The 27,325-nt window shown below is 44.3% G+C and overlaps 1 protein-coding gene and 1 pseudogene across 7 annotated transcripts in view; both read right to left on the minus strand.

The window, feature by feature from the left end:
• Positions 1-27,325, minus strand: part of LOC139268821 (coronin-2B-like) — a 204,173-nt gene that overhangs the window by 76,526 nt on the left and 100,322 nt on the right. For 3 of the 7 annotated variants that reach the window (XM_070887594.1, XM_070887585.1, XM_070887602.1), the window contains one exon: positions 1,477-1,677. In XM_070887594.1, coding sequence (XP_070743695.1) covers positions 1,477-1,677 — 201 coding nt within the window. Of the gene's footprint in view, positions 1-1,476; positions 1,678-12,078; positions 12,156-13,903; positions 13,971-13,990; positions 14,266-27,325 lie in introns of those variants that run through there. The other 4 variants (XM_070887569.1, XM_070887561.1, XM_070887577.1 and 1 more) reach the window with 4 other exon arrangements.
• Positions 10,483-11,664, minus strand: LOC139261233 (sorting nexin-18-like; annotated as a pseudogene).

Here is a 27,325-nt window from a genome sequence, read left to right on the forward strand (position 1 = left end):
TCAATTCCTTTGTCTAAATCATTAATGTATATTGTAAATAGCTGGGGTCCCAGCACTGAACCTTACGGTACCCCACTAGTCACTGCCTGCCATTCTGAAAAGGACCCGTTTATTCTTACTCTTTGCTTCCTGTCTGCCAACCATTTCTCTATCCACGTCAATACATTACCTCCAATACCATGTGCTTTAATTTTGCACACTAATCTCTTGTGTGGAACCTTGTCAAAAGCCTTTTGAAAGTCCAAATACACCACATCCACTGGTTCTCCATTATCCACGCTACTAGTTACATCCTCAAAAAATTCTAGAAGATTTGTCAAGCATGATTTCCCTTTCATAAATCCATGCTGACTTGGACCGATCTTGTCACTGCTTTCCAAATGTGCTGCTATTACATCTTTAATAATTGATTCCAACATTTTCCCCACTATCGATGTTAGGCTAACCGCTCTATAATTCCCTGTTTTCTCTCTCTCTCCTTTTTTAAAAAGTGGGGTTACATTATGTAAACACAGCATAAAATATATTGAAATCTCAGCCTCCCCGGATCTGTACGGCGTGTTTACGGACCCGGGACGGTATCACAAAAAATGGTTTTCGGCGTGCAATGCGCATGCGCCGAAAACCAGCTTTTCCGATCTGTCACGTTTCTGGCTTGAAAGATTGCACGCATCTCGGGGAGAAGGACATTCCCACGGCAGAGAATGGGCTATTTATCCATCTCTTGCCCTGTGAATGTCCTTCAAACTCTTGCACCTGGTAAAAGCAGGCGCATAGCCTACTTTTACCAGCGTAAGAGTGTTAAAACATATCAAAAACATGTGAAAATAAAATTTAAAAATACATATTTATGTTAAAAACTTTAATTTCTATAATGTATTTATTTATGTGAGGTGTTTTTAAAATGTTTTATGTAGTGTTTGGGGATGTTTCTCATTCATAGTCATAGGTGTTTCAGACTTACGAAACTCCTATTACTATGAATGAGAAAATACTTTACCGTGATTGCGAGTCCAGGCCCACGTGACTCCTACAGATGTCCCAAAGTGAACGCACTCTGTTGCACAAGAAGAAGAGGCTTCGAGTCCGGAATCTCTGCTGAGCGTTCGACCAAAAGGTAAGTGCGCATCTTTTATCCTATTTTTAGTCGAACGCCCGCGGGAAGAAACCACCGGGATTTCAGAGCCAATATAATATAATATAATATAATATAATATAATATAATTAAATAAAAGGAGCTTTAGAAAGGCGAACGGTCGTGCCTTTGTCTGGACTTCATGGCCTACTGATCTCATTTTCTTTTTGCGAATAGAAAGCTCATCTAGGGTAGAAAAGAGATCACTTGGGAACTAGCAGAGGGACAACAGGATAGGTTAATCAAAACAGCTTACTGGAAACTCGAGTGTCTAGCGATCAGTCAATAATTAACCACAAACTTAGTTTTCATTTTCACACCAAAAAGGTTGAAGTTCATACCTGACCAATGGGTATGACATAGAAAGCTCCGCCTCCTGCACACTCAGTCACAACAGCAATGAACTTTGGATTCACAGAACAGAAATAGTTGTCTTGAACGCTCTTTGTGATGGGAACCCCATCGTAGCAATTCTCCTTATTGGCGGGCTTGCCATATACATGACGGAATTTTGAGCTGCGATACAGAGGCCGCCATGACATCTGAAAGGGCAAAAATAAACTTGTATTACAATACAGAATAACTACGACAACCTGCATTTATACAACGCCTTTATCATAGTAAAACATCACAAGGCGCTTCACAGAAGTGATCAGACAAAATTTGACACCGAGCCACAAAGAGAGATATTAGAACAGGTGACCAAAAGCTTGGTCAAAGAGGTCGGTTTTAAGGACTGTCTTAAAAGGAGGAGAAGTGGAGGGAGTGAATTCCGAAGTTTAAGACCGAGACAGCTAAAGGCACATCTGCCAATAGTGGACCGATGGAAATCGTGGATGTGCAAGATAGTTTTCTTCATGTATATTGTCCCCCAGATCACTTCCAATCAGAAAGTTCTGACCCAGAAGGGTCAGATAAGATGACCTGCCTCCATGTGTATGGTCAATAACATTCTCCTAGTGGCAGAATGGGTACTAGAACTTGCTTCAAGAAGCCTCAGGAAACAAAAGGAAAATATAAGTCTGTCAGGATTACTTTCTTATCCAGTGACCTGATTGAAAAGCGCTTCCTTTTGTATATAGTTAGCCCTCTTCAATCTGAAATTCTTTCATCCACACCCTTCTTTATTTGGTTAGTGATTGCAAAACAGGTTATTGCAATCCATTTGGCACACAATAAAACAAAAAGCCTTTTACAGGTTGAGCGTCCAAAATCCGTAGTTCCGGAATCCGGACCCGCCAACCCGCTGCTGCCCGACTTCAGACCTCGCCTCACTGCTGCCCGACCTCGGGCCTCACCTCACAGCTGCTGTCCTTACATCGGGGCCTCCTCGCCGGCCCCCTCCGAACACCCCATCTGCGTCAGGGCCGCCCGATCTGCTCCTCCCCGCCGGCGGGCCCCGTCCAAACACCTCCCCGGCGGCGGGCCCCGTCCGAACACCTCCCCGCCGGCGGGCCCCGTCCAACAATTTCATCAATGGAGTTGGCGACCCGAACAGCTCCTCGGCAAGCACCCCCACACCCCACACTTTTTGACGTTCCGAAATCGGAAATACCCAAACCTGGGCTCGGCCATTTCCTGATTTCGGACATCAGAAACACGTTCCGATGTCCGGCTCGGCCTCGGTCCAGAGCTTGCCGGATTCAGGACACTCAACCTGTATGACGCAAGGAAGTAAGTCGGTTTTAGCATATACTCTTGTGAAAACAACAGAGTAACTTCAAGTCAAAGATAACTGCTGCAGCCAAAAAGTGTTGTGATGTAACTAAATTGGTCCTGTTTGAAATTATAACTTTTCTACATTACATCTTTTCATTTAAATTGTACCTAGGCCAGGGCATTGGGACTCTTATAAAGGAAATTGGATTGGCATTATTTTAATGTTGGCACAAATGCATTAAATAAACTGTCTTCAGAAAACCCAGGCTTTAGTGTTTCACAAGAGGGATAGCCTGACCAGATGTAAAATTCCAATGTCTTGACCAAATGAACAGCTCACCAGAGAGCCAGGGAAATTGTTCCTTGTTCCTCACTTCCCATCACCTAGTGATTTAGAAATGGTTAATAGCAGTTGCCTAAAATAAAAACAGAAAATACTGAAAAACACTCAGCCCCTCTGGAGAGAGAAACAGAGTTAACATTTCAGGTCGGTGACTTTTTGTCAGAACTGGACCAATTTATCTACATCACAGCACTTTTGTTTGAAACGTAGAAACATAGAAAATAGGTGCAGGAGAAAATAGGTTTGGCTGTAGGAGTTACCTTTGACTTGAATTCACTCTGTTGTTTTCACAAGATTTTACGCTAAAACTGATGGTTTCTCCCTTGCACCAATATGAGTTGCCTGTTGGGAAGTAGTTTAGGTTTTTTTGGGGGTTGACGAGGTTATATTTCTTCTCGCGGCATCAGAAGCCAAGTATCACACAGAAACGGAGGAACGGGGGGAGGCTGTTCAGCCCCTTGAGCCTGTTCCACCAGTTCATTAGATCATAGATGATCTGAAACTCAACACAATTTACCCGTCTTTGTTACATCATCCCTTGATACTCTTACCCAACAAAATCTATCAAGCTCGGTAATTGACCCTCAGTCCCCAGCCTTTGAGGGGGGGGAGGGGGCGGTGCGCGGGAAAGAGTTCCAGATTTCCACTTCCCTTTGGGAAAAGTGCTTCCTGATTTCACTACGATATGACTTTGCTCTAATTTATTCATGTTCCTTGTTATGGATTCCCCCACCCGAAGAAATAGAGCCTTGGCCAGGCCCCAACTGGATTCTCTGATTCTATGCTATTCATTTTAAATACCTTGACTATGATCATCATAATCTTCTAAACTCAAGGGAACACAAACAAGTCAAGTTTATGCAACCTGTCCTCATAATTTAAATCTAAGCCCTGGTATCATTCAGGTGAATGACGAGACAAACATAACTTTCCTGAGGTTATGTCTAAAACCAAAAGCAGTACTCCAGATGGAGCCTGGCCAAGGCTGTATACAACTGAAGCATAACTTCCTCACATTTGAATTCCAATCATCTTGAGATTAAGGCCAACATTCCATTCATCTTTTTGCTTACTTTTTGTACTGCACACTAGCGTTTAGTTAATTGTGCACATTGACACCCAAATCTCTTTGTTCCTCCACAGCTCCCAGTCCCTCGCCATTAAAATATTCCAATTTGCTTTTCTCAGATTCAAAGTGAATAACCTCACACTTCCCACATTGAACTCCATTTGCATGCTCACTTAGTCTGTCCATGTCCCTTTGTAAGTTCATGTTCCCAACAACACAACTTGTCGTGCCTCCTATCTTAGCATCATCTGCAAACTTGGACAGACAATTCTCTATTCCTTCATCTAGGTCATTGATAAATATGGTGAAACATAGAAACATAGAAAATAGGTGCAAGGGTAGGCCATTTGGCCCTTCGAGCCTGCACCACCATTCAAGAAGATCATGGCTGATCATTCACCTCAGTACCCCTTGCCCACTTTTTCTCCATACCCCTTGATCCCTTTAGCCGTAAGGGCCATATCTAACTCCCTCTTGAATATATCCAATGAACTGCCATTAACAACTCTCTGCGGTAGGGAATTCCACAGGTTAACTCCTCTCTGAGTGAAGAAGTTTCTCCTCATCTCAGTCCTAAATTTCCCCAACCCTTTTTTTCCGGCGCACTAACCCAAGAAGCGCCGACTTTGTGCGCTCTAAATGGCGCCAAGAAACTTACTCACGATTCTGGCCGCTCTGCTGTGTGTCCCGGGTCCTGGCGCAGTGTAGAGTGTGCAGTGGGGGGCGGAGCTACAGCCCTGCACCGAAAACAGTGCCGACAGCTGTCCGCCTACGTGGTGGAGTCTGCAGAAGCTCCTCGCCCTCCCAGCGCGTCTTGCAGGCTGTTAGCGGGACCCGATGCTCACCGCCCCTATCCCTGGCCGAAGGGACGACCCGATGCTCACCGCCCCTATCCCTGGCCGAAGGGACGACCCGATGCTCACCGCCCATATCCCTGGCCGAAGGGACGACCCGATGCTCACCGCCCCTATCCCTGGCCGAAGGGACGACCCGATGCTCACCGCCCCTATCCCTGGCCGAAGGGACGACCCGATGCTCACCGCCCCTATCCCTGGCCGAAGGGACGACCCGATGCTCACCGCCCCTATCCCTGGCCGAAGGGACGACCCAATGCTCACCGCCCCTATCCCTGGCCGAAGGGACGACCCGATGCTCACCGTCCCTATCCCTGGCCGAAGGGACGACCCGATGCTCACCGCCCCTATCCCTGGCCGAAGGGACGACCCGATGCTCACCGCCCCTATCCCTGGCCGAAGGGACGACCCGATGTTCGCCGCCCCTATCCCTGGCTGAGTGGCCTGCCACAAAGGCCGGCCACTGCCTTCCCTGGAGAGAAGTCAAGTCCCTCGGAGAGAAATCCAGTCCCTCAGGGGGCCGAGTTAGGAAGGTAGGACTTAAGTTTTATTTTTTATTTATTATTGATCGTTTTTATGCTTCTTGAATGTTGTTGTGAAGGTGTTTAGTGCTTTGCAAGGTACTCTCCGCTTCCCTTCCCCATCTCTGGTTACCTGTGCTGATTTCTTAACTCTCCGCAAGGGTTTTCTGTGTGGCCACAAGTGGTCACAGATGCTGGCCTAAGTTAGTTTGGAGCAACTATTAGCTGTCCAAACTGGCTTAAATGGCCAAAACGGCTGGTAACGCCCCCTTTTGAAAAAAAAACTAAAATAAAAAAAAATCCTAACTAACTCACTTACACTGACGCAAATTAAATGGGCAGAATGGGGATTTTTAAGATACTCCAGAAAAATCAAGTTGCTCCAAAAAAAAACAGAGCAACTTCTGGGCAAATTTGGGCCCATAGTGGGAGGATATGGATTCAATTCCCAAACTGATCTATGATCAGTGGTGAAAATTCTGCAGAGGCTGCAGCATTATATGATGCCCTGAATAATAGGAACAAAGACTGAGGAGTTCACAAGTGTCATCTGAATCCTGAGGTACAATTAAGAGTGTACTGGTTGTAGTTCATTTTTAATATAAACTCCAGACATAATGGCCTTGAAATTCTGACCTTCCGGGTTCGTATGGAGTGTGTACGGACCCGGGAAGGCATCGGAAAAGCCGGTTTTCAAGCGCACAATGCGCATGCGCTGAAAACCGACTCTTCCGATCTGTTAAACTGGAGCTGGAGCTGATATCCTCCACATCCAGGACATTCGTATGGGCAAGATTGCGGTATTTACCCATACCTTGCCCAGCGGATGTCCTGAAAACGCTTGCGTCTGATAAAAGCAGGGGCATAGCCTACTTTTACAAGCGTAAGAGTTTTAAAAAACACAAAAAAACATAATAAAATTAAATTTAAAAATTATTTTTAAAAATAAAATGTATGCCCATTACATTAAATTTATTTTAAAGCATAATTTAAAAAACTTTTTAAAAAATCGTAATATATATATTTAATATATAAATAACTTTAATTTAAATTATTACATATGTAGCGTAGTTTTTCTATTTTTTATTAATGTTGTGTGTGTTGGGTGGGGGGGGGGAGGGGGGTTCTCATTCATATAATGGGAACTCCAACTTTCGGAGTTCCCATTATTATGAATGAGAACATACTTTAACTTGATTGGCTGCCCAGAGCTATGTGACTCCAGCTCCAGGCCTGCGCACCTCTCGACGTGCACGCGCTGCGACGCGTAGTCAGGGGAGGCCTCAGGACCGGGATCTTGCGTGGGTGCAGCAGCTTCAGGTAGGTCCGCTTTTTTCTAGAATCCAGTCAAACGCCCGCGGGAAGGAGAAACCGGGATTTCTGGGCCAATATTCATTTTAAAACACAAAGCCATTATTGTAATTATGGAGTTATAGAATCGTACAACACAGAAGGAGGCCATTCAGCCCATCATACCTCTTTGGTAGAGCTATCCAATTAGTCCCAATCCCCCCTGCTCTTTCCCCCATAGCCCGATAAATGTTTTCCCTTCAAGTATTTAGCTAAATCCCTTTTGAAAGTTACTATTGAATCTGCTTCCACTGCCCTTTCAGGCTGTGCATTCCAAAGTCACATTGAATAAGTTTTATTCTCTACCACAGAATGTTGTTGAATCCAGTTCGTTGGATATATTCAAAAGGGAGTTAGATGTGGCCCTTACGGCTAAAGGGATCAGGGGGTATGGAGAGAAGGCAGTGGTGGGGTACTGAGGTTGCATGATCAGCCATGATCATATTGAATGGTGGTGCAGGCTCGAAGGGCTGAATGGCCTACTCCTGCACCTATTTTCTATTTTTCTATGTTTCTAAACAAAACTTCATAATGTTTCCACATTTGGTGATTTTAAAAAAACGGATCACTTAACCTCAATGGCTCCGAGGCAGAATGTCAGGAATTGAAGCTCTGTTGCGGAGTTGAGTATGTAATCTAGGCCAACAGTTCAATGCAGTATTGAGGGAGCAGTGTATTGTCAGAGGTGCCAGCTACCAGCTGAGGCATTAAAACCAGTCAGCTGGCTCAGATGAACGTAAAAAATGGCATGGCAGGGAGTTCTCCTGGTGTCCTCCTAGCCAACATTGGTTCCTCAGCCAACGTTACCAAAACAGATTATGTGGTTGTTCATTGGGATCTTCCTGTGTGCAAATCGACGGCCGCATTTGCCTAAAACAGCGACTGCATTTGAAAAAAGTAATCCATTGGTTATCAAGTATGTTGGGCCATCCAGAAGATCAGAGAAGGTACGGTGGCCACATTTTCTAAACCAAATCTGAGGACACATAGGGTGGGAGCACAAGAAAGTAGCCAGGATGGAAAATGTACGTTGCGCAGCATACTGAGGAAAACATTGTGTTATTTTGATGCATTTTGTTATTCAGAGCACGGAGCATGCTTACTGCGGCCACAGAGCACGATCTCTGCATAAATTAAAGTCTCTCAATAAGTCCACACCTCCTCCTGATTGAAAACAGGGGATTGACATTCCTCCCACCAATTGGAAACCACCCCACTGCACAGCCCCACCTACTATATTGACCAACCGCAGGGCAACTCTGGGTCATGTAGCTGCTGCTTTGAAACTGCCCGGGGACACGGTCCCTCATCCAGGGACTGTCCCCGTAAAAACAGGGATGTATGGTCACCCGATGATATGGTGCTAGATAAACACTCGTTCATAGAATCGCAGAATAGTGCAGAACAGAAGGCGGCCATTCAGGCCATTGAGTCTGAGGGAGTCTTTCGAAGAGCAATCCAGTTAGTCCACTCCCCGGCTCTTTCCCCATAGCCCTGCAACTTATACTAACGAAATACAAGACAACTGCGTGAAAGGATGCTGGCAGCAGATTCAACAGTAACTTTCACAAAGGAATTAGATAGAGACTTAAAAAGGTAAAAATTGCAGGACGATGGGGAAAGAGCAGCAAAGTGGAATGAATTGGGCAGCTCTTTCAAAGAGCTGGCACAAGCACAATGGGCTGAATGGCCACCTTCTGGGACGTATGATTCTATTGCTACAAGTTGTCTGACATGAATAATCAACAATGAAGCTACACTTTATAATAGTGCAAAGTGGAAAGCACAATATAGCTTTATATATATGAAATAGAAGCTTAGAAAATCTACACGACATGCAGGTACATGCTCCAGTTGCTTCGCGCACCTGCATTGTGAACGTGACTGTTCTTAACCCATTCTGAGTGAGATCGGAATTTGTTATTGTGAAGTATGTCTGCTGAAAATAAGCAACTCATTCAAGTTCCATCCTCCTAATGACACGCCTTTCATATCTTTTTTCACGCTCGAGTCTGCTCTGATTTGGAACTCCGACTGGACACAGAGGCATTGTTGAAATCTCTCAATAACTCGCCAATGGCAACAACCTCTGGTCATAAACAACCTATTGTTTACAGGCATTTGACAGCTTTTGGGAGAAACTGCAAATGGTAAAAGACAAGAAAGACTTGCATTTATATAGCGCCTTTCACAACCTCAGGATGTCCCAAAGCACTGCTGTTTGTGGGATCTTGCTGTGCTCAAATTGGCTGCCATGTTTCCTACATTACGACAGTGGTTACACATCAAAAGTATTTCATTGACTGCAAAGCGCTTTGGGATGTCATGGGGTTGTGAAAGGCGCTATATAAATGTAAGCCTTTCTTTTCGCAAGATGCAGGACCTGGCAAAGTGCTACCAGCAGTCTGAATCTTTCCCTTGAAGAGGGCTTCACGTCCGACATTACCATAGGTGGGGCGGGGGTGATGGCAGCAGGCCATCTACGTCCAAGCACCGAGCATTGAAGACAATGTTGCACTATTAATAGTATTTCCAAATTCTTCCATGGCTTCGCCCCTCCCTATCGCTGTAACCCCCTCCAGCCCTACAACTCTCCAAGATCACTCCTCCAGTTCTGGTCTCTTGTGCATCCCCAATTTTCATCATCCCACCATTGGCGGCCATGTATTCAGCTGCCAGGCCCTAATATCTGGAATTCACTCTTTAAACCTCTCTGCTTCTCCACCTTTCTCTCCTCCTTTAAGATGCTCCTTAAAACCTACCTCTTTGACCAAGCTTTTGATCACCTGTCCTAATATCTCCTTACGTAGCTCATGTCAAATTTTGTTTGGTAACGCTCCCGTGAAGCACCTTGGGATGTTTTACTATCTTCTATGTAAGATAGGCGCTATATAAATGCAAATTGGCGTTAAATGCTGAAGATCCATCAGTAAGAAAGAAAAGCTTTTATCCCCGTATGGAATGTGTTTGACCCAAATTACAGGCCATTCACTGGCCAGGGACTATTTGATGTCAGTTACGAAATTATGCAATAAAATTGAACAAAAAAAAAAATGCATTCATTATAAAAAAGGGCTTGGCCTTGAAGAAAATTTTTGGCAAACCTCTTATTGTTCGGGAAAGGAGAACAGTTAAGAGCCTTGTGCTAGTCTTATCACAATGAGATCACACATGTCGACACAATGATGCATTTTGATGAGGCTGGCATCATTCCATTGCATAGGAGTGAAAGTGCTTGCAAAATGCTGTATGAAAAATAGTGCATTTTAAGAGTTAAAATAAAAAATACATTTCATCTTGAAGCCAGACAAGAGACATGTTGCATTGTGTGCGAGTGAGTGAGAGAGAGAGGGGGAGAGAGAGAGGGGGAGAGAGAGAGAGAGAGAGAGAGAGAGCATTCACAATCTCAGGACATCTCAAAGTGCTTTACAGCAAATGAAGTACTTTTGAAGTGTAGTCACTGTTGTAATGCAAGAAGCGTGGCAGCCAATTTGCACACAGCATGCTCCCACAAACAGAAATGAGAACAACCAGATAATCTGTTTTAGGTACTGTTTGAGATATAAATATGGCAGGACACTGTTCCCCTGCTCTTTCTCCAAAATAGTGTCACGGGGTGCTGAACGTCAGGAAGAAGTTGCCCCCCACCAGGTCATCCTTCTCGGCTTTCCTCTTGCCCTGCTTCCAAGCCCTCTTGTTGTTGCAGGTGAGGAAATGCTGGAAGGTGTCGCAACGGGCCAGCACCGGGTGGCTCATCATGTGGTTCATCCACAGGGTCAGCCTTTTCTTCTGCTTGGAGATGAAGTCCTCCTCGAAGCAGCCGGTGGCTTGCTTCTCGGGGATATGGGGCACCGAGATGAGGGGGAACTTCTCCACCAGCCGGTCGTACAGCCAGTCGAAGTGCTTGTAGCGCCAGTTGACCGGGCACTGGGTGCGGCTAGGCACCAGGCGGTACGAGATGTGGCTCTTGGTCTGCTTGGTGGGCTCATCGATGGAGCAGGCAAACGGGTAAGGGTTCTCCTGCCACTCGGGGCCGTGCGGGCCAGCCGCCATCCTTGACGAAGCCGGCCGACTCGCCCAGGATGAACGCCTCGCTGCCCGACTCAACGAAGGTGGAGAAGCGGTTGAGGTCCCTACTGACAGTGGCCGCGCTCTTGGAGGAGGAGGCGGCAGCCGAGGAGGAGGAGGACACCGACCCCCCCCAACATTCCGCCCGCCAGCTCCCGGGCACACTTGATAACGGCCCGTCCCGCTGCCTCCCCGGCTCCCGCTGGCCCCGGACAGCGGCTCGTCCGCCACCATTGAGTTATCATCCCAGTCGTCGTCGCTGCCCGCCGCCAAGTGCTGGAGCCCCGCCAGGACCAGCCCCCACCGCCACCCATTTGGGCAAGAGGCGACGGGCAGAAGATGCTGGCGGTGGGACAGGCCAGCGGGGGGAAGCCGCTGGGGGGCTGAGGCGGTGCTGGGCTGTCGTAGCCAGCGGTCGGCATAGCGGGAGGCTTGGCGGCACCGGAACCGGCACCGACACCGGGCACAGCGTCGCCCCTGCTCCTGGCCCACAGGATCTGCACGTACAAGGCTGGGAAGAGGCCCCTCTGGCCACGGCTGTTGGCCCCCTCCAGCCAGCCCGCGATGTCGTGCTCGCTGTACACAGTCAGCACCTCGTCCTCCCGCACAGAGATCTCGCCCACAATCTCGCTCTGGAAATCGTACAGAGCCCGGAGTGCCATCATCGCGCCGTCCGCACCCGGCTCTGCTCAGCTCCCGGACCCCGCGGTAACCCCCCACCCCGTAAACTCTCCCTCACACTACCACCCCCAGACCCCGAACTCCCTCTTCGGCACCCCCCGGATCCCCTCACTCGAGGGGCGGCTGTGCGGGGTCTTCCCTGGCCGGCTGCACTTTTCCCTGTCATTCTGTGATTTTTTTCAAATCTATGTTTGCATTGGGGCCCACATCCTCTAGTTACACCACTGGTCTCGAGTGGGACTTGAACTCATGACCTTCTGACTCTGAGGAGAGAGTGCTATCCACTGAGGCATGGCTGACACCTGAGGATACAAGCATTGATTTCTAACAGTTTTCGGTTCTGCAGGGCCTTGCCTAAATTGTTAACGTGTTTTTTCTTTCCACTGATGCTGACTGACCTGCTGTGTATTTTTGGTTATAGTTCGGATTTCCAGCATTTGCCACTTCTTGCTTTTTATAGATATCAAAAGTGACCCTAGAAATAAAAAGGCTTGATAGATGAACAATGTTGAAATAGATAAAGACAAGTGGAAGGACAGTGACCACACATCAAAAGTACTTAATTGGCTGTAAAGTGCTTTGGGATGTTTGGAATTTGCACACAGCCAGGTTTGCACGTGCACACACATACATGCACACACTGCGCGTGTGCCCAGACACACACAGCCAGAAGCATGCGCACACAGACAAGCGCACAGACAAACAGGCGCAGACACACAGCCAGACGAGTGCGCCCACACAGTCAGACGCATGTGCACACAGACGTACAGGTGCACAGACACAGCCAGATGCATGCGTGCACAGACACACAATGGGCAGACACATGCACAGATGCACACACACACACACACTACTCACACACACAAAAGGAAGGTGGCTGTGATGATCAAAATTAAATTAATTTTGCTCCTTTTAGCCCAGAGATGTAATTTGTACTTCAAATACATTAACTTTAATTATCACATATCCGATCTAATCAGCTCTCACTTTTAATACTTAAGCACTACTTGTCAGCTTTAAAGTGCATCCAATTTAATCAAAACAAACCGACTATTAATAAGGAAATAGATGGACTATAATCTGACAAAGAAGTATATATTTAAACTTCTAATGCAGTGAATTTTGTGTTTAAACTCAATGTTGTTTCACATGATGCTCTCTGAAGTCTGGTGCAAGGTACAATATGATACAAATCCTTTGGACTTAAATGGAGGAATATTTCCCAGAATATCGGCATGGAGGCTTTCTCACGGTGTAACACTAGAGAAAAATAAAAGCACGCAGTTGGCACGTTGATTCCCCAACAAAGCAAAATCTTGATCATAGCCTGGCCATCATAAGAGGCAAGCTCCATGGGCAGATCAACAACAACTACTACCTGCATTTATATAGCACCTTTAAGGTAGTAAAACATCCCAAAGCGCTTCACAGGACCATCATCAAACCAAATTCGACACCGAGCCACATAGGGGGATATTAGGACAGCTGACCAAAAGCTTGGTGAAAGAGGTAAGTTTTAAAGTGCCTCTTAAAGGATGAAACTTGATCACGGGGGAGGGGAAGAGAAAGATAGTAAAGCATAATCTTTTCCTCCCCTCCCCCTTTCCCTGCTTCTGTGCTTGCTTAAAACCGATTCCCTCTCTAACATTTTCTAGTTCTGACGAAGAGTCACCGACCTGAAACATTAACTCTTTCTCTTTCTCTCTCTCTCTCTCTCTCTCTCTCTCCGCAGAGGCTGCCTGACCTGCTGAGTGTTTGCCAGCATTTTCTGTTTATATAACATAGTAAATCAAACGGAAAGTCAATCTTTAGCACACTCCCAAGCACGCATCACTGCTACAGGCAAGACCGGCTGAGCTGCACCCTGCTCATCGAGGGAATGCTGACAGGAAGGAGGTAGGTCCAAAAAAGGCAGTTTTATTGGGGGGAAACTAAAAGAAGAGAAATAATCCCTTTTAGGTTCAGGAATTAAAAAGTGATGCCCAATTTTATTTATAATATATATATATATATATTACAAATTGTGTAAACAACCAAATGTTGTGTATCTAAACATAACTAACACCAGGAGGGCTGCAGGTACAGCGAAAGGTGATTTTAGATTTAAACTATGCACATGTTGAACACAAGTTGAATAAGGCTGAACACCATCAACTCTGGTGTAATCCCAGGGAAAAGCATGTAATGTTTAACAAAAGCATGAAACAAAGGCTCCACACTTACTCTAAAGGTGCAACTCAAGAATCCTAAGCATGAAGACACGAGCGAACGATCGCACAGCATGGTACGAGAGGCACTGCATGGACTTACCCTATCTACTTTACTGATCAAGTGTCTAAAAAAGAAAAGAAAAAAAAATCAAGAGGAAATATTCATCAAAGACGCAGTTCCTTTTTCACCGCGCCTCCATCACACAGTCGGGAGTCATTGCTGGTGTTTCTTTAACCAACACAATCCATTCAGCAAGCAGAGAGGGGTGCTCACGCAAGCCAGGCAGATTAGTTCACACAACACGAGTGTGAAACATTGTCTGTGTTTTGCAGGGTGGAGTTTCTATCTCTCGTCATTCGGGTGAACAAAGTCATTGTTGGTTTTAGGCTGAACTCTTATTTGCCTGAAGGGGGAAATGTGAATCTCTCCTTCCCACCTCCCCTTCGCCCCTCCCTTTTCAGTTACCAGTTCTCTAAAGGTTGCCAAGCCTGACATCTGGAGCCTACGATACCAGTCACTGATGCTTATAGAAGCAAAATATCAGCTTTCACAGTAATGGAGAGCTTGTTACCAAAAACATTTTATAGCCATCACCACGTAGGTCACATGTACTTCAGTGATCAAGGTTACTAATTTCTCATTGGTTTAAGACTATATAATTCATACAAAAAGTACAAATCCTGTGGCAAACCAGCAAGCTCAAAATTTCAACAGCATTGTACCATGCCCGAACATGCCACAAGACAAAATCGATTCAAAGAAATAAATGTTGCAAGTTCAATGGTATTAAATATATTTGACATGAGCTGGAGGACATGTAAACAGATACAGCTCCAGCAGTAGTGTGTTATCATTGCTCTCTTCGCAGTGTGAAAGAAACAAAGTTCACTTCTACCAGAGGCTTGAGCACAAAATCCAGGCCGACACTCCAGTGCAGTGCTGAGGGAGTGCTGCACTGTCAGAGATGCCGTCTTTCAGATGAAATACAAGAACATAAGAAATAGGAGCAGGAATAGGCCATACAGCCCCTCGAGCCTGCTCCGCCATTCAACATGATCATGGCTGATCCGATCATGGACTCAGGTCCACTTCCCTGCCCACTCCCCATAACCCTTTAACGGTTAAGAAACTGTCTATCTCGGTCTTAAATTTATTCAATATCCCGACTTCCACAGCTCTCTGAGGCAGCGAATTCCACAGATTTACAACCCTCAGAGAAAAAATGTCTCCTCATCTCAGTTTTAAATGGGTGGCCCCTTATTCTAAGATTATGCCCCCTAGTTCTGGTCTCCCCCATCAGTGTAAACATCCTCTCTGCATCCACCGATCAAGCCTCCTCATAATCTTATACGTTTCGATAAGATCACCTTTCATTCTTCTGAATTAATTAAATCAAGGCCCAGTCTGCCCGCTCAGGTGGATGTAAAAGATCCCACGGCATTATCTAGAAGAGCAGGGGAGTTCTCCCTAATGTCCTGGTCAAAATTTATCCCTCAACTGACAATCACTAAAACAGATTATCTGGTCATGATCACATTGCTTGTTGTGCACAAGTTGGCTGCCACATTTCCTGCATTACAACAGTGACTACATTTCAAAAGTACTTCATTGGCAGTAAAGTGATTTGAGATGTCCAGAGGTTGTGAAAGGCGCTATAGAAATGCAAGATCTTTCTTTCTATAATATAAATAATAACAGCCACGAAGAGAGAGTCCAAGCTTTAAGATCTTCAGACAATGAAGAGTTTGCAGTTAGTTTATGGTAACTGAAGGATTGTTAATTCTGATACAGCTGGAAACTACTTGAAGCCCACTTTATCTTTACCTGGGGCCCTAGACACGTTCACCGCGCACTCAGCGGAAAGATGTTGTCAAATCTAGAACTCAGCGTTGTTCAGTGAAAGAAAGCAAGGGAACTCTATTAAGAGGCAAGGCTGTCTCAGAATCCATCAAGTCTGTTACATCCCTAACCTTTGCCAGTTCTGATGAAGGGTCATCGACCTGAAACGTTAACTCTGCTGCTCTCGCCACAGATGCTGCCTGACTGGCTGAGCATTTCCAGCAGTTTGTTTTTAAGCCATCGGAAGAGCTCCATTAAAAATAGACAACTTGCAGTTTCATGGAATTACTGTGGGTAAATGCCACACCTCCACTTTGTAATTGCCCAGGTGATGGGACTTGAACCAGAAGCTCAGTGTGCGGGTACTGACCCACACTGCTTTGTGCGGCTACATGTTAAAAGCTTTCCTGGAAATAGTCCTCAAGCACCAGGTAAGCTCAGGATCAATAACAACAACGTGGTAAATTGCACTCGCTGTAGAGTTACCAAGTTTGCATTCGTTAGAAAATGTTTACATACAAAAGGAAAATGTTTGAGAAAGAAAGCGAGAGCTGAATAAGTCTCATAGAATGAGATGCCGTTAGAGAGGATTGTTATCGAGCATCTTAAAAGGCTCAAACACTCATCCTGATGACCAATATTAAAGGGACAGTCTTCACAAGGATATGCTTTGCAACTTTCCTATTTGCTTAGGTAGGAGTGAAGAGCCCAGTGTCATTTTCATCACGTTGATGTTGCAATGCTTTTTCATGCAATGTACGGTTACTGGATCATGTGATTGTAGACAAATTAGAAAAACGTTTTGCTGAACACCTTTCCGAGCTCAGATATCAGAGGGTAACCACGGCAAAAAAACACAGCTGTGGAGGTTAGGTTCCAAGCTCTGGAATTCTCTCCCTAAACCTCTCTGCCTCTCGCTCCTCCTTTAAGACACTCCTTTAAAAACTACTACTTTCAGGCCAAGCTTTTGGTTACCTGTCCTAATACCTTGTGGCTCGGCATCAAATTTTGTCTGATATCGCTTCCGAAGCGCCCTGGGATGTTTCACTATGTTAAAGGCGCTGTATAAATGAAAGTTGCTGTTATTGGGGCTAAGTTTTCTTTTTGAATGATTGCAGTTTACTTCATGTGCAACTACAAAAAAATTCAACATATTTTAAAAGTCTTCCATACCAAACCAAACCAGACTCATTGCTGCATTATTAGCTGCCCCACAAATACTCAAATGTATGTGGAGTTCATGTACCAGGAAACATTACGACAAAAGGGAAGCAACTTAAGGGGAGATGATCCTTTAAGAATTTTGAATAGAGACCATTTGAACCTCATCCTTGTAGAGGTCAAGTGATTTCCCCCATTCTCATAACAACTATGGCACCCCTCACAAACTCTAGGGCAGCAACATGGAAGTACGGTGAAGGGGACATTATAATGAAGAAATGATTTTATGGTCAGCAATGCGAGGAGATTAATGCTTGCAGCACTCAAACAAGAGTGTTTATAACAACAGTAGTTTCTCGGTGGGTATGTCATAATTCTTATCCTGGTCTTCAAATCCGTCCATGGCCTCGCCCCTCCCTATCTCTGTAACCTCCTCCAGCACAACCCTCCGATGTATCTGCACTCCTCCACTTCTGGCCTCTTGCGCATCCCCCAATTTTAATCGTTCCACCATTGGTGGCCGTGCCTTCAGCTGCCAAGGCTCTAAGCTCTTGAATTCCCTCTCTAAACCTCTCCACCTCTCTCTCCTCCTTTAAGGCGCTCCTTAAAACCTACCTCTTTGACCAAACTTTTGGTCATCTGCCTGAGTATCTCGTTATGTGGCTCGGTGTCCAATTTTGTTTGATAATCCTCCTGTGAAGCACCTTGGGGTATTTTACTACGCTAAAAGGTGCTAAATAAATGCAAGTTGTTGTTGCTAAGTCTGAGGAGGATGGGAGCTTAGTTGTGAAGGATATTAGACACTGAAAGAAAAGGAACGATCAAACAAAGTAGGCAATCTCTTATTCTTCAATAATGCTTACAGAATTAGAGAGCATTTAACAGCACAGAAGCAAGCCATTTGGCCCAACTGGTCCATGCTCCACACAAGCCTCCTCCCACCCTACTTTTCGCCCTGATGTACTCATCTAGCTTCCTCTTCATCATGTTAAGACTGTCTGATAAACCGAGATATTAAATAAAAATGAATACAGAGATGAATCAAAATGATGAATATACCAAAATGCCAAAAATACAAAAATGACATTTGATTCTATCATAAGATTGGCGGCTGATGGGTCTGTGCTATTTGTGTTGCTTCTGTGTTATGTGAGAACATTGACAATGCTGAATATATCTATCATTTTCAGTTATACTTAGACTTAAATATTTCTTTGAGCAATAATGCTCAGTATTAATTTAATTTGAATACCTGTAGTATCAAATAGTATTAAAGCTTCATACATCAAAAGAATATTTCGAAATGTCTCTACTAACTTGCATTCAGCAGCTTAAGTTGCTTCCATAGTTAGGACAGGCAAATACCTTGCAATCAGTCAACATATGGGGCACAATAGCACTGCAACAAGCTGTGTATGGAACAATTTCAGCAGCTAACAACAACAACCAGACCACCTGTATTTATACATCATCTTTAACATAGTAAAAATGCCCCAAAGGCACATCACAGGAGTGTTATCAAACAAAATTTGACATCGAGCCACGCAAGGAAAAATTAGGGCAGGCGACCAAAAGCTTTGTCAAAGAAGTAGATTTGAAGGGGCGTCTTAAAGGCAGAAAGAGAGGTAAAGAGGTAGAGAGGTTTAGGGAGGGAATTCCAGAGCTTAGGGCCAAGGCAGCTGAAGGCATGCACTAAAGAAAAGGTGATTGATTTCTCAGATTAAGAATATGTTCTAAAGTTAAGTATAAAATAATCTGGTTTGGGCAAGTCAATTCTTGTCGTCATATGCTGCTCTCAAACGCTTTAGCTGTCGATATTGCAGGTACCAAGTTCTACCTTTATGTTACTGCATAATTCAGTGTTGAACTACACCTCAGCTCAGAGGCATGTATCGGAGGTGTAAGTACCTGTATTTACTGCTGTGCCATTGTTCTGTCAGAAAATAAATCGTGATAAATGTCAGAGAGGGAGGGCTGGGGAATACTGGAAACGTTCCAGAGGTAGTGACAAGAGTACAAAATGCCAGACAGTTACATGCTGTACTGCCATTACATTGGCTGAAGCACCGAGCAAATTGTGATTTCACATTCGTTCCTGTCGAGACAAGTTTTCAACTCAAGACTGAATAAAACTCTACCTCGCCTTGTTCAAGAAAAAGTAACATGAAAGGGAATGTTGTGTATTCCAGTAAAAACAAGACCTAGCAATTTCCCCCAAGATTCATTTGTCATTTTTTTTTGGAAATCATAAAAACACAAACATGGCCAAGTCTTTAACACTGGTTATTCTGGATCTGTATGACAATCTCACTGAAAATATGTTAAATGCTGGAAATCAGAAATCTAGCCAGAAAATACTGGCAATGCACGGCAAGTGAGTCAATATTTCAATGAGCAAAGATTAGGCGGTGGTCCAGACCAGATCCAAGACCGTCCCAACCTCTGTTGTCGAACTACAGTACGCGGACGACGCTTGCGTCTGAGCACAGAGACTGAACTCCAAGCCATCGTCAACATGGTGTACAAAAGCACGGGCCTTACAAACATCCATAAGACAAAGATCCTCCACCAACCTGACCCCACCACACAGCACAGCCCCCCAGTCATCAAGATCCATGGCACAGCCCTGGACAACGTGGACCACTTTCCATACCTTGGGAGCCTATTATCAGTAAGGGCAGACATAAACGATAAGGTTCAACACCACCTCCAGTGCGGCAGCGCAGCCAGTCGCCTGAGGAAGTGAGTGCTCGAAGATCAAACCTTCAAATCTGGCACCAAGCTCATGGTCTACTGGGCTGTGGTGATACCCACCCTCCTGTATGGCTCAGAGATGTGGACCATATACAGTAGACACCTCAAATCGCTGGAGAAATACCACCAACGATGTCTCTGCAAGATCTTGCAAATCCCCTGGGAGGACAGACGCACAAAGGTTCGTGTCCTCGATCAGGCCAACATCCCCAGCATCAAAGCACTTACCATACTCGACCAGCTCCGTTGGGCAGGCCACATTGTTCGCATGCCTGACACAAGACTCCCAAAGCAAGCGCTCTACTTGGAACTCCTACATGGCAAGTGAGCCGCAGGTGGGCAGAGGAAACGTTTCAAGGACACCCTCAAAGCCTCCTTGATAAAATGCAACATTCCCATCAACACCTGGGAGTCCCTGGCCAAAGACCGCCCTAATTTGAGGAAGATCATCCGGGAGGGTGCTGAGCACCTCGAGTCTTGTCGCCGAGAGCATGCAGGAAACAAGTGTTCCTTCGACGACCGTCTGTCCCACCTGTGACAGACTGTAATTTCCGTATTGGACTGTTCAGTCACCTAAGAACTCACTTTTAGAGTGGAAGCAAGTCTTCCCTCGATTTCGAGGGACTGCCTATGATGATGTTGATGAGCAAAGATTAGCACTGCAGGTGTGGGCCTTCATTAGTTCGAACCAGCTGTGTATTATGAAGTTTACCAATTTTGATTTTATTTCCTGAAACAACCTCTTTACTAAGGCTGAAGCTATACAGCAATCCGTGCATACTTAGAGGGACTCTCACTTTTTAGAAAGAAAGCCATGCATTTATATAGCACCTTTCATGACCTCAGAACATCTTAAAGCATTTCATAGCCAATTAAGTACTTTTGAAGTATAGTCACAGTTGTAATATGGAAACGTAGCAGTCAATTTGCACACAGCAAGCTACCACAAACAGCAACATGATAATGACCAGATAATCTGTTTTTTTTTAATTATGTTGATTGAAGGATAAATATTGGCCAGGGTACCGAGAATAACTCCCCTACTCTTCTTCCAAATAGTGCCATGGGAACTTTCACATCCATCAGAGAGAGCAGACAGGATTTCAGTTTAAAATCTCATCCAAAAGACGGCACCTCTGACAGTGCAGCACTCCCTCAGTACAGCATTGGAGTGTCAGCCTAGATTTTTGTGCTCAAGTCTCTGGAGTGGGACTTGAACCCACAATCCTCTGACTCGGAGGTGAGAGTGCTACCCACTGAGCCACAGCTGACACATTTTAAATACGGAATAACCCCGACCAACAAACCAGAAGCTGCGCAGAACCATTCTGCGCGTAACGGTCAGATCCAAAATTTTAAAAATAACCTTCACCACAACAGACGGAGGATCTAAAAATCACAAATAAAGTTCATTAATGTTACTAGGTTTAGTTAATGTAAATGGTGATTTTTCCAGTTTAAGAACCGCTGTCTCGTAGGACAAAACAATTAAAAAAAAATAAAGTCAGTTTGAATTTTATTTAAAATTCTTCTAACAGAATTCTCTAAATCTGCTTATTTATTCTTCATTTTGGAAAGTCCAGCAACAAACAAGAAAACACTGGAACTGCACATGCACAACTAATTCGTTGGCAGCAGTCGCGATCTTTTAAATTTTACATGGAGAGTTATTTATAACATATAGACATGTATGGCAGAAGGGTCAGTAACCAGGGGACACGGATTTAGGATAACTGGCTGAAGTATCGGGGGCCGGGGGGGGGGGGGGGGGGTGTAGGGGGGGCGGGTGGAGATGAAGCAAATTTGTTTTGGGCAGCGAATTCCTGTGATCTGGAATGCGCTGCCTGAAAGGGCGGTGGAAGCAAATTCAATAGCAACTTTCAAAAGGGTATTGGGGATATACTTGGAGAGAAAAAATTGCAGGGCTATGGGGAAAGAGCAAGGGAGTGGGACTAATTGGACAGCTCTTTCAAAGAGCCCGCACAAGCACGATGGGCCGAATGGCCTCCTTCTGTGCTAGAATTCTACACACCTGATGATTATAGCGTGCTTGGGAGTCAACCGACGATTGAGTTATGCTACCAGTTTTGTTTTAATGTGCATCAGAACCACTTTATGTCAAAGTCGCAGTGTAATTACAATCCAAATTATCACGTGTCGGTGAGCCCTTCATCCAAGATGGGTACTGCTATCTACTATAGTTTCAGATTCAGACTATAAGACAATCAAATAGTTTTCACATTGTTGCGATTGTACAAGATCTGCCTTGCCCTCTGTGCACAAGTCGAGTTTCCGATTGGACCCCGTGCTGGTGACAGTTGGATGTTTGGGGACAAATACATTTGACGTTTAGGGATATCAAACAGTCAGATATTTAGTGTCAGTGCAGGATTTACAAAAGAACCGGTTTGTGTTTAAAACAAAAAATTTAAAGATGTGTATTCAGCACTGAACCAGACTTCTAAAAAAACCTTTCTGGAACACAATCTGAACAGGTGCAAACATCAAGGTGGGGTATCATCCCCTCTCCAACCATTTATCACAATTTGCAATACATGATCTGTCTTAAACAGTTCACAATCACTGTTCCCATTTTGTGCTGTTGCCACTTACACCTCCTCTGCATCCATTTTTTTGTTTCTGTACTGGTCCCATTATCAATCCCTTTTAGTGTCAGCTGTGGCTCAGTGTTTAGCACACTCACCTCGGAGTCAGAAGGTTGTGAGTTTAACTCCCACTCCAGGGACTTGAGCACATAAATCTAGGCTGACACTCCAGTGCAGTGTTGAGGGAGTGCTGCACTGCCGAAGGTGTCACCTTTCGGATGAGACAATTAAACCGAGACCCAGTCGTGCTCTCGGGTGGATGTAAAAGATCTCATGGCACTATTTCGAAGAAGAGCAGGGGAGTTATCCCTGGTGTCCTGGCCAATAATTTATCCCTCAATCAACGTAAGAAAAACAGATTATCTGGTCATTATCACATTGCTGCCTGTGGAAGCTTGCTTTGCGTAAATTGGCTGCCACGTTTTCTACATTACAACAGTGACTACACTCCAAAAAGTACCTCCTTGGCTGCAAAGCGCTTTGAGACGTCCGGTGGTCATGAAAGGCGCAATATAAATGCAAGTCTTTCTTTTCTTTCTTTTGTCTTGCACCATCATTCCTTTTGTTATTTAATCACTCCTGCTTTTCACCCTATCACAGACCTCCCCCTTTCCTTGCCTTTGCACTTGGTTAAAAACTGTTAACATTTTCTGTCACACTTTGTTGATGACACACCTTGTGTTATAAATTGCTGCATCCACTTACCTCTCCAGGAGCAGCACGACAAGAGATCGGCTAGGCTTATTAAAGACCTTTAATCGGGTCCTCTTATGTCGAACCGATTGCTCTATTACAGGTTATATCACCTTCTAGTGATCAAGATGGGGTGGTTGCTCCCATAATGGAGTACCATGGACCAACCTCACCTTTCCACTCTGGCACAGCTTTCTTGCACTCCATCCCGTCTCTCCATTTCTGTTAGAAGTTACCAATTCAAACAGTTTATATAGAGATGCCATTTGGAAGCCCCTAATAAATGGTCTTAAACATTCGGGTGGAACAGAAATGAATCTTTTGCCATCAGCTGCTGATCCATCTGAATGGAATAGTTCAATACAAATGCCAATGATCGTTTTCAAGCTTGAATATATGAACTGTGATGCTATGTAAAGCTAATCAAACTGTTCAGTGAATCCAGCCATTTAAATAATGTATTTGCATAAATTTGTACTATTCAATCTCTCTGCAATAGCAAGTGCAATTAATTTGATGACTATAATTGCAAGTAAATTTTTACATTCTAACCCACACCTGTTACTGTGCATAAAATATTAATTTTAATTGAGCAATGGAATTTAAAACAATTGCATATACTTTATGACAAATAGCTCACACACATTAATAGCGAATTACAGACATTAATTCAATGCTCAAGAGTCATTAGTTGGTAGACTTAAGGGAATCCCAAATTCACCTGCAATAATGCTATATACAAACATACAAAATGGCATCCATCAAACCTGCCCCACACTATGATGGCCCACTCCACTCCACTCCACTCCACTCCACTCCACTCCACTCCACTCCACAATAACCTTAAAATTAGAGCTAGGACGTTGAGGGATGATGTCAAGAAGCATTTCTTCACACAAAGGGTAGTGGAAATCTAGAACTCTTCCCCCAAAAAGCTGTTGAGGCTGGGGGTCAATTGAAAATTTCAAGACTGATTTTGATAGAATTTATATAGAATAGCAAAAATCTATGTAATTCTATGTACCTCAAACTCGAGCCAAATCCAGATCCATTGGCACGATGGAGCACACGACATAACAGAATTAAATGAAAGGGTATTAAATTAGGAGAGTATAAAACTTCAAGACACTAAACAGATTTTATTTTGTTTAATTGAGGAAAGTGTAAAATTACTTATGCTAATGTGTCATAGCCTTCACTACCCTGCAGAATGTGATTAATATTTCTCACCAAGGTGTTGTAATTTTACCACATTTTCTACCACTGAACTATAATTATTGGGCTTTTTATATTGGTCTTTTAAGTCAGATTCAACAACAACTTGCATTTATATAGCGCCTTCAACATAGTAAAACGTCCCAATGCACTTTAGAAAAGTGTTAAACAAAATGTGTCACCAAGCCATATTAGGAGATATAAGGACACGTGACCAAAAACAGGGATTTGAACTCAAGGACGAGAATTTTAAAATTTTAAGATTCAGTGGGGCCTGCATCAGTGAGATGGCTTCCAACATTCATGCTGTTAAATCTGGTTTACGTAGACTGGGAACAAATTTGTAGATCCAGATAAAATTGAAAAGAGCAATATAAAAGTACCTATAGTCTCATCTCTAAATATATCCACTAGGGACATGTGCCCCGTCACAAGAACTAACTTTCTGTCCCACTTTACACTCACCTGACATGCTCAGCAGGATATTTACAAGTAATAATACTTGCATTTCTACAATGTTTTTCATGTTGAAATGTCTCAAAGCATTTTATACTTATTGAAATGCAGTGACTTAATATGCAGGCAAATAATCATTGCTGCACCATCAACATCCCACAAACTGCAAGGTAATAAATACCCAGTTATTCTACTGTTTTTAATTCATTCATTGGATGTGGGTGCCACTGGTAAGGCCAGCATTTATTGCCCAACCCAATTTGTAGTCCATGTGGCGAAGGTACTTTAACAGCGCTGTTAGCAAGGGAGTTCCAGGATTTTGACCCAGTGACGATGAAGGAATGGTGATATATTTCCAAGTCAGGATGGTGTGAGACTTGGAGGGGAACTTATAATTGGTGGTGTTCCCATGTGCCTGCCCTCCACCTTGTCCTTCTCGGCGGTAAAGATTGTGGGTTTGGGAGGTGCTGTCGAAGAAGCCTTGGTGAGTTGCTGCAATGCATGTTGTAGATGGTACATGCTGCAGCCATTTTGCAGGGATTGAATGTTTAAGATGGTGGATGGGGTTGATGGAGATTGGGAAAAGGAGGAATCTTTGGGCAGGACACTCGGACAATTTTCTACTTTCCATAGACAGGACCTCTGCTTCATGTCTAATCCAAAGGACAGCAGTTCCAAACAACACACCTCTCCGACAGTACTATATGGGGCTATTGACCTAGGTTACCTGCTCAAAACCCAGTGTGGTGCTCAAACCCAGAAAGAGTGCTACCAAAACTGAATCAATCTATGAGAGATCCTTCTACTGTCTGCCGTGGCTCGGTGGCTAGCATCTCTTGCCTCTGAATCAGAAGGTCATGGGCTCAAGTCCCCGCTCCAGAGACTGAGCACAAAACATAGGCTGACTCGCCCCAGCGCAGTACTGAGAAAGTGCTCCGCTGTCGGAGGTGCTGTATTTCAAATGAGACATTAATCTGTCTGCCCTCTCGGGTGGGCATAAACAATCCTATGGCACTATTTGAAGAATGTCCTGGCCAACATTTATTCCTCAACCAAAATCATTAGAAAACAGATGATCTGGTCGTTATCACATTGCTGTTTGTGGGACCTTGCTGTGCGCAAATTGGCTGCTGTATTTCCCTACATTCTGTCGGAGAGGTGTGTTGTTTGGAACTGCTGGCCTTTTGGATTAGACATGAAGCAGAGGTCCTGTCTATGGAAAGATGAGTAGAAAATTGTCCTAGTGTCCTGCCCAAAGATTCCTCCTTCCCCCAACCTCTATTCACTTCAAAAAGTACTTCATTGCTTGTAAAGCCCTTTGGGATATGCCCAGGTCATGAAAGATACTATCTAAATGCAAATCTTTTTTCCTATTGACATGATATTTAACAAAAGAAGTTCCGAGCCATCAACAACGGTTATGACCCGGAGGTCACCAATATTTTATGGTTGGGAGGGTTTTTTTTTTAACTATATAATAAATGGATGGGTAACTTATTTTGAGGAGAAACGGACAGAGGGAGGAATGATCTCCCCAACCACTGGCAAGGCACAACTAAGGTGGTGAATGGGCAAACAAGCTGCTCCAGACTATTAGCAATGCTGCCATTAACTGAACCCCAGATAAACGACTACTAATTCGATTAAGATCGATTGTGCTTATTATACCAAAGCCAAATTATTCACTAAGCAAATCCGGCACCTGCTGCTAAGCTTAATGGACATGGCTAATCCAAGCTAAAACTTGGGGAATGGTGCTTACATAAAGTAACTGGATTATGTTCACAGCTATTTATTGCAAGTGATGTTTGATTTTGCTTTCTCTTGTTAAGTCTAAAGATTAAATGTAATTCATACAACAATCAGAAATATAGTGCATCAGTCCCAGATATAGAAAGCACTTGGATTTCTGTAGCACCATTTGCGAGCTTGGGATGTCCCAAAGTGCTTTGCAGCCAATGAAGTACTTTGGAAGTGTGGTCACTGTAGGGAAATGACACACCCAATTTGTACATAGCAAGGTCACCAAAAACAGTTGAGATAAATGACCAGATGATCGGTGTTAGTTTTTTTTTAAAAAGTGATGTTGGTTGAAGAATAAATGTTTTCCAGGGCACCAGTAGAACATCACTAATCTGCTTTGAATTGTGCCCTTAGAACTTTTATGTTCACCTGAGCAGGCAGGCAGACAGGAACTTAGTTTAAAGTCCATCGAAAAGACAGGACGTTCAACATAGTAAAACGTCCCAAGACACTTCACAGGAACGTTATCAAACTAAATTCGACACCAAGCCACATAAGGAGATATTGGGATATTAGGCTTGGTCAAAGTGGTAGCTTTTAAGGGGTATCTTAAAGGAGAGAGGGGTAGAGAGGCAAAGAGACTTATGGAGGGAATTCCAGAGCTTAGGGCATAGGCAGCTGAAGGCACAGCCGCCAATAAGAACATAAGAAATAGGAGCAGGATTAGGCCATTTGGCCGCTCAAGCCTGCTCTGCCATTTAATATCATGGCTTACCTGATCATGGAGTCAGCTCCACTTCCCTGCCTGCTCCCCATAACCCTTTACTCCCTTATCATTTAAAAATGTGTCTATCTCCGCCTTAAATATATTCAATGACCCAGCCTCCACAGCTCTGTGGCAGAGAATTCCACAGATTTACAACCCTCAAAGAGAAGAAATTCCTCTTCATCTCAGTTTTAAATGGGC

The sequence above is a fragment of the Pristiophorus japonicus genome, chromosome 1, assembly GCF_044704955.1.
Source record: "Pristiophorus japonicus isolate sPriJap1 chromosome 1, sPriJap1.hap1, whole genome shotgun sequence".
Classification (NCBI taxonomy): Eukaryota; Metazoa; Chordata; class Chondrichthyes; family Pristiophoridae; genus Pristiophorus; species Pristiophorus japonicus.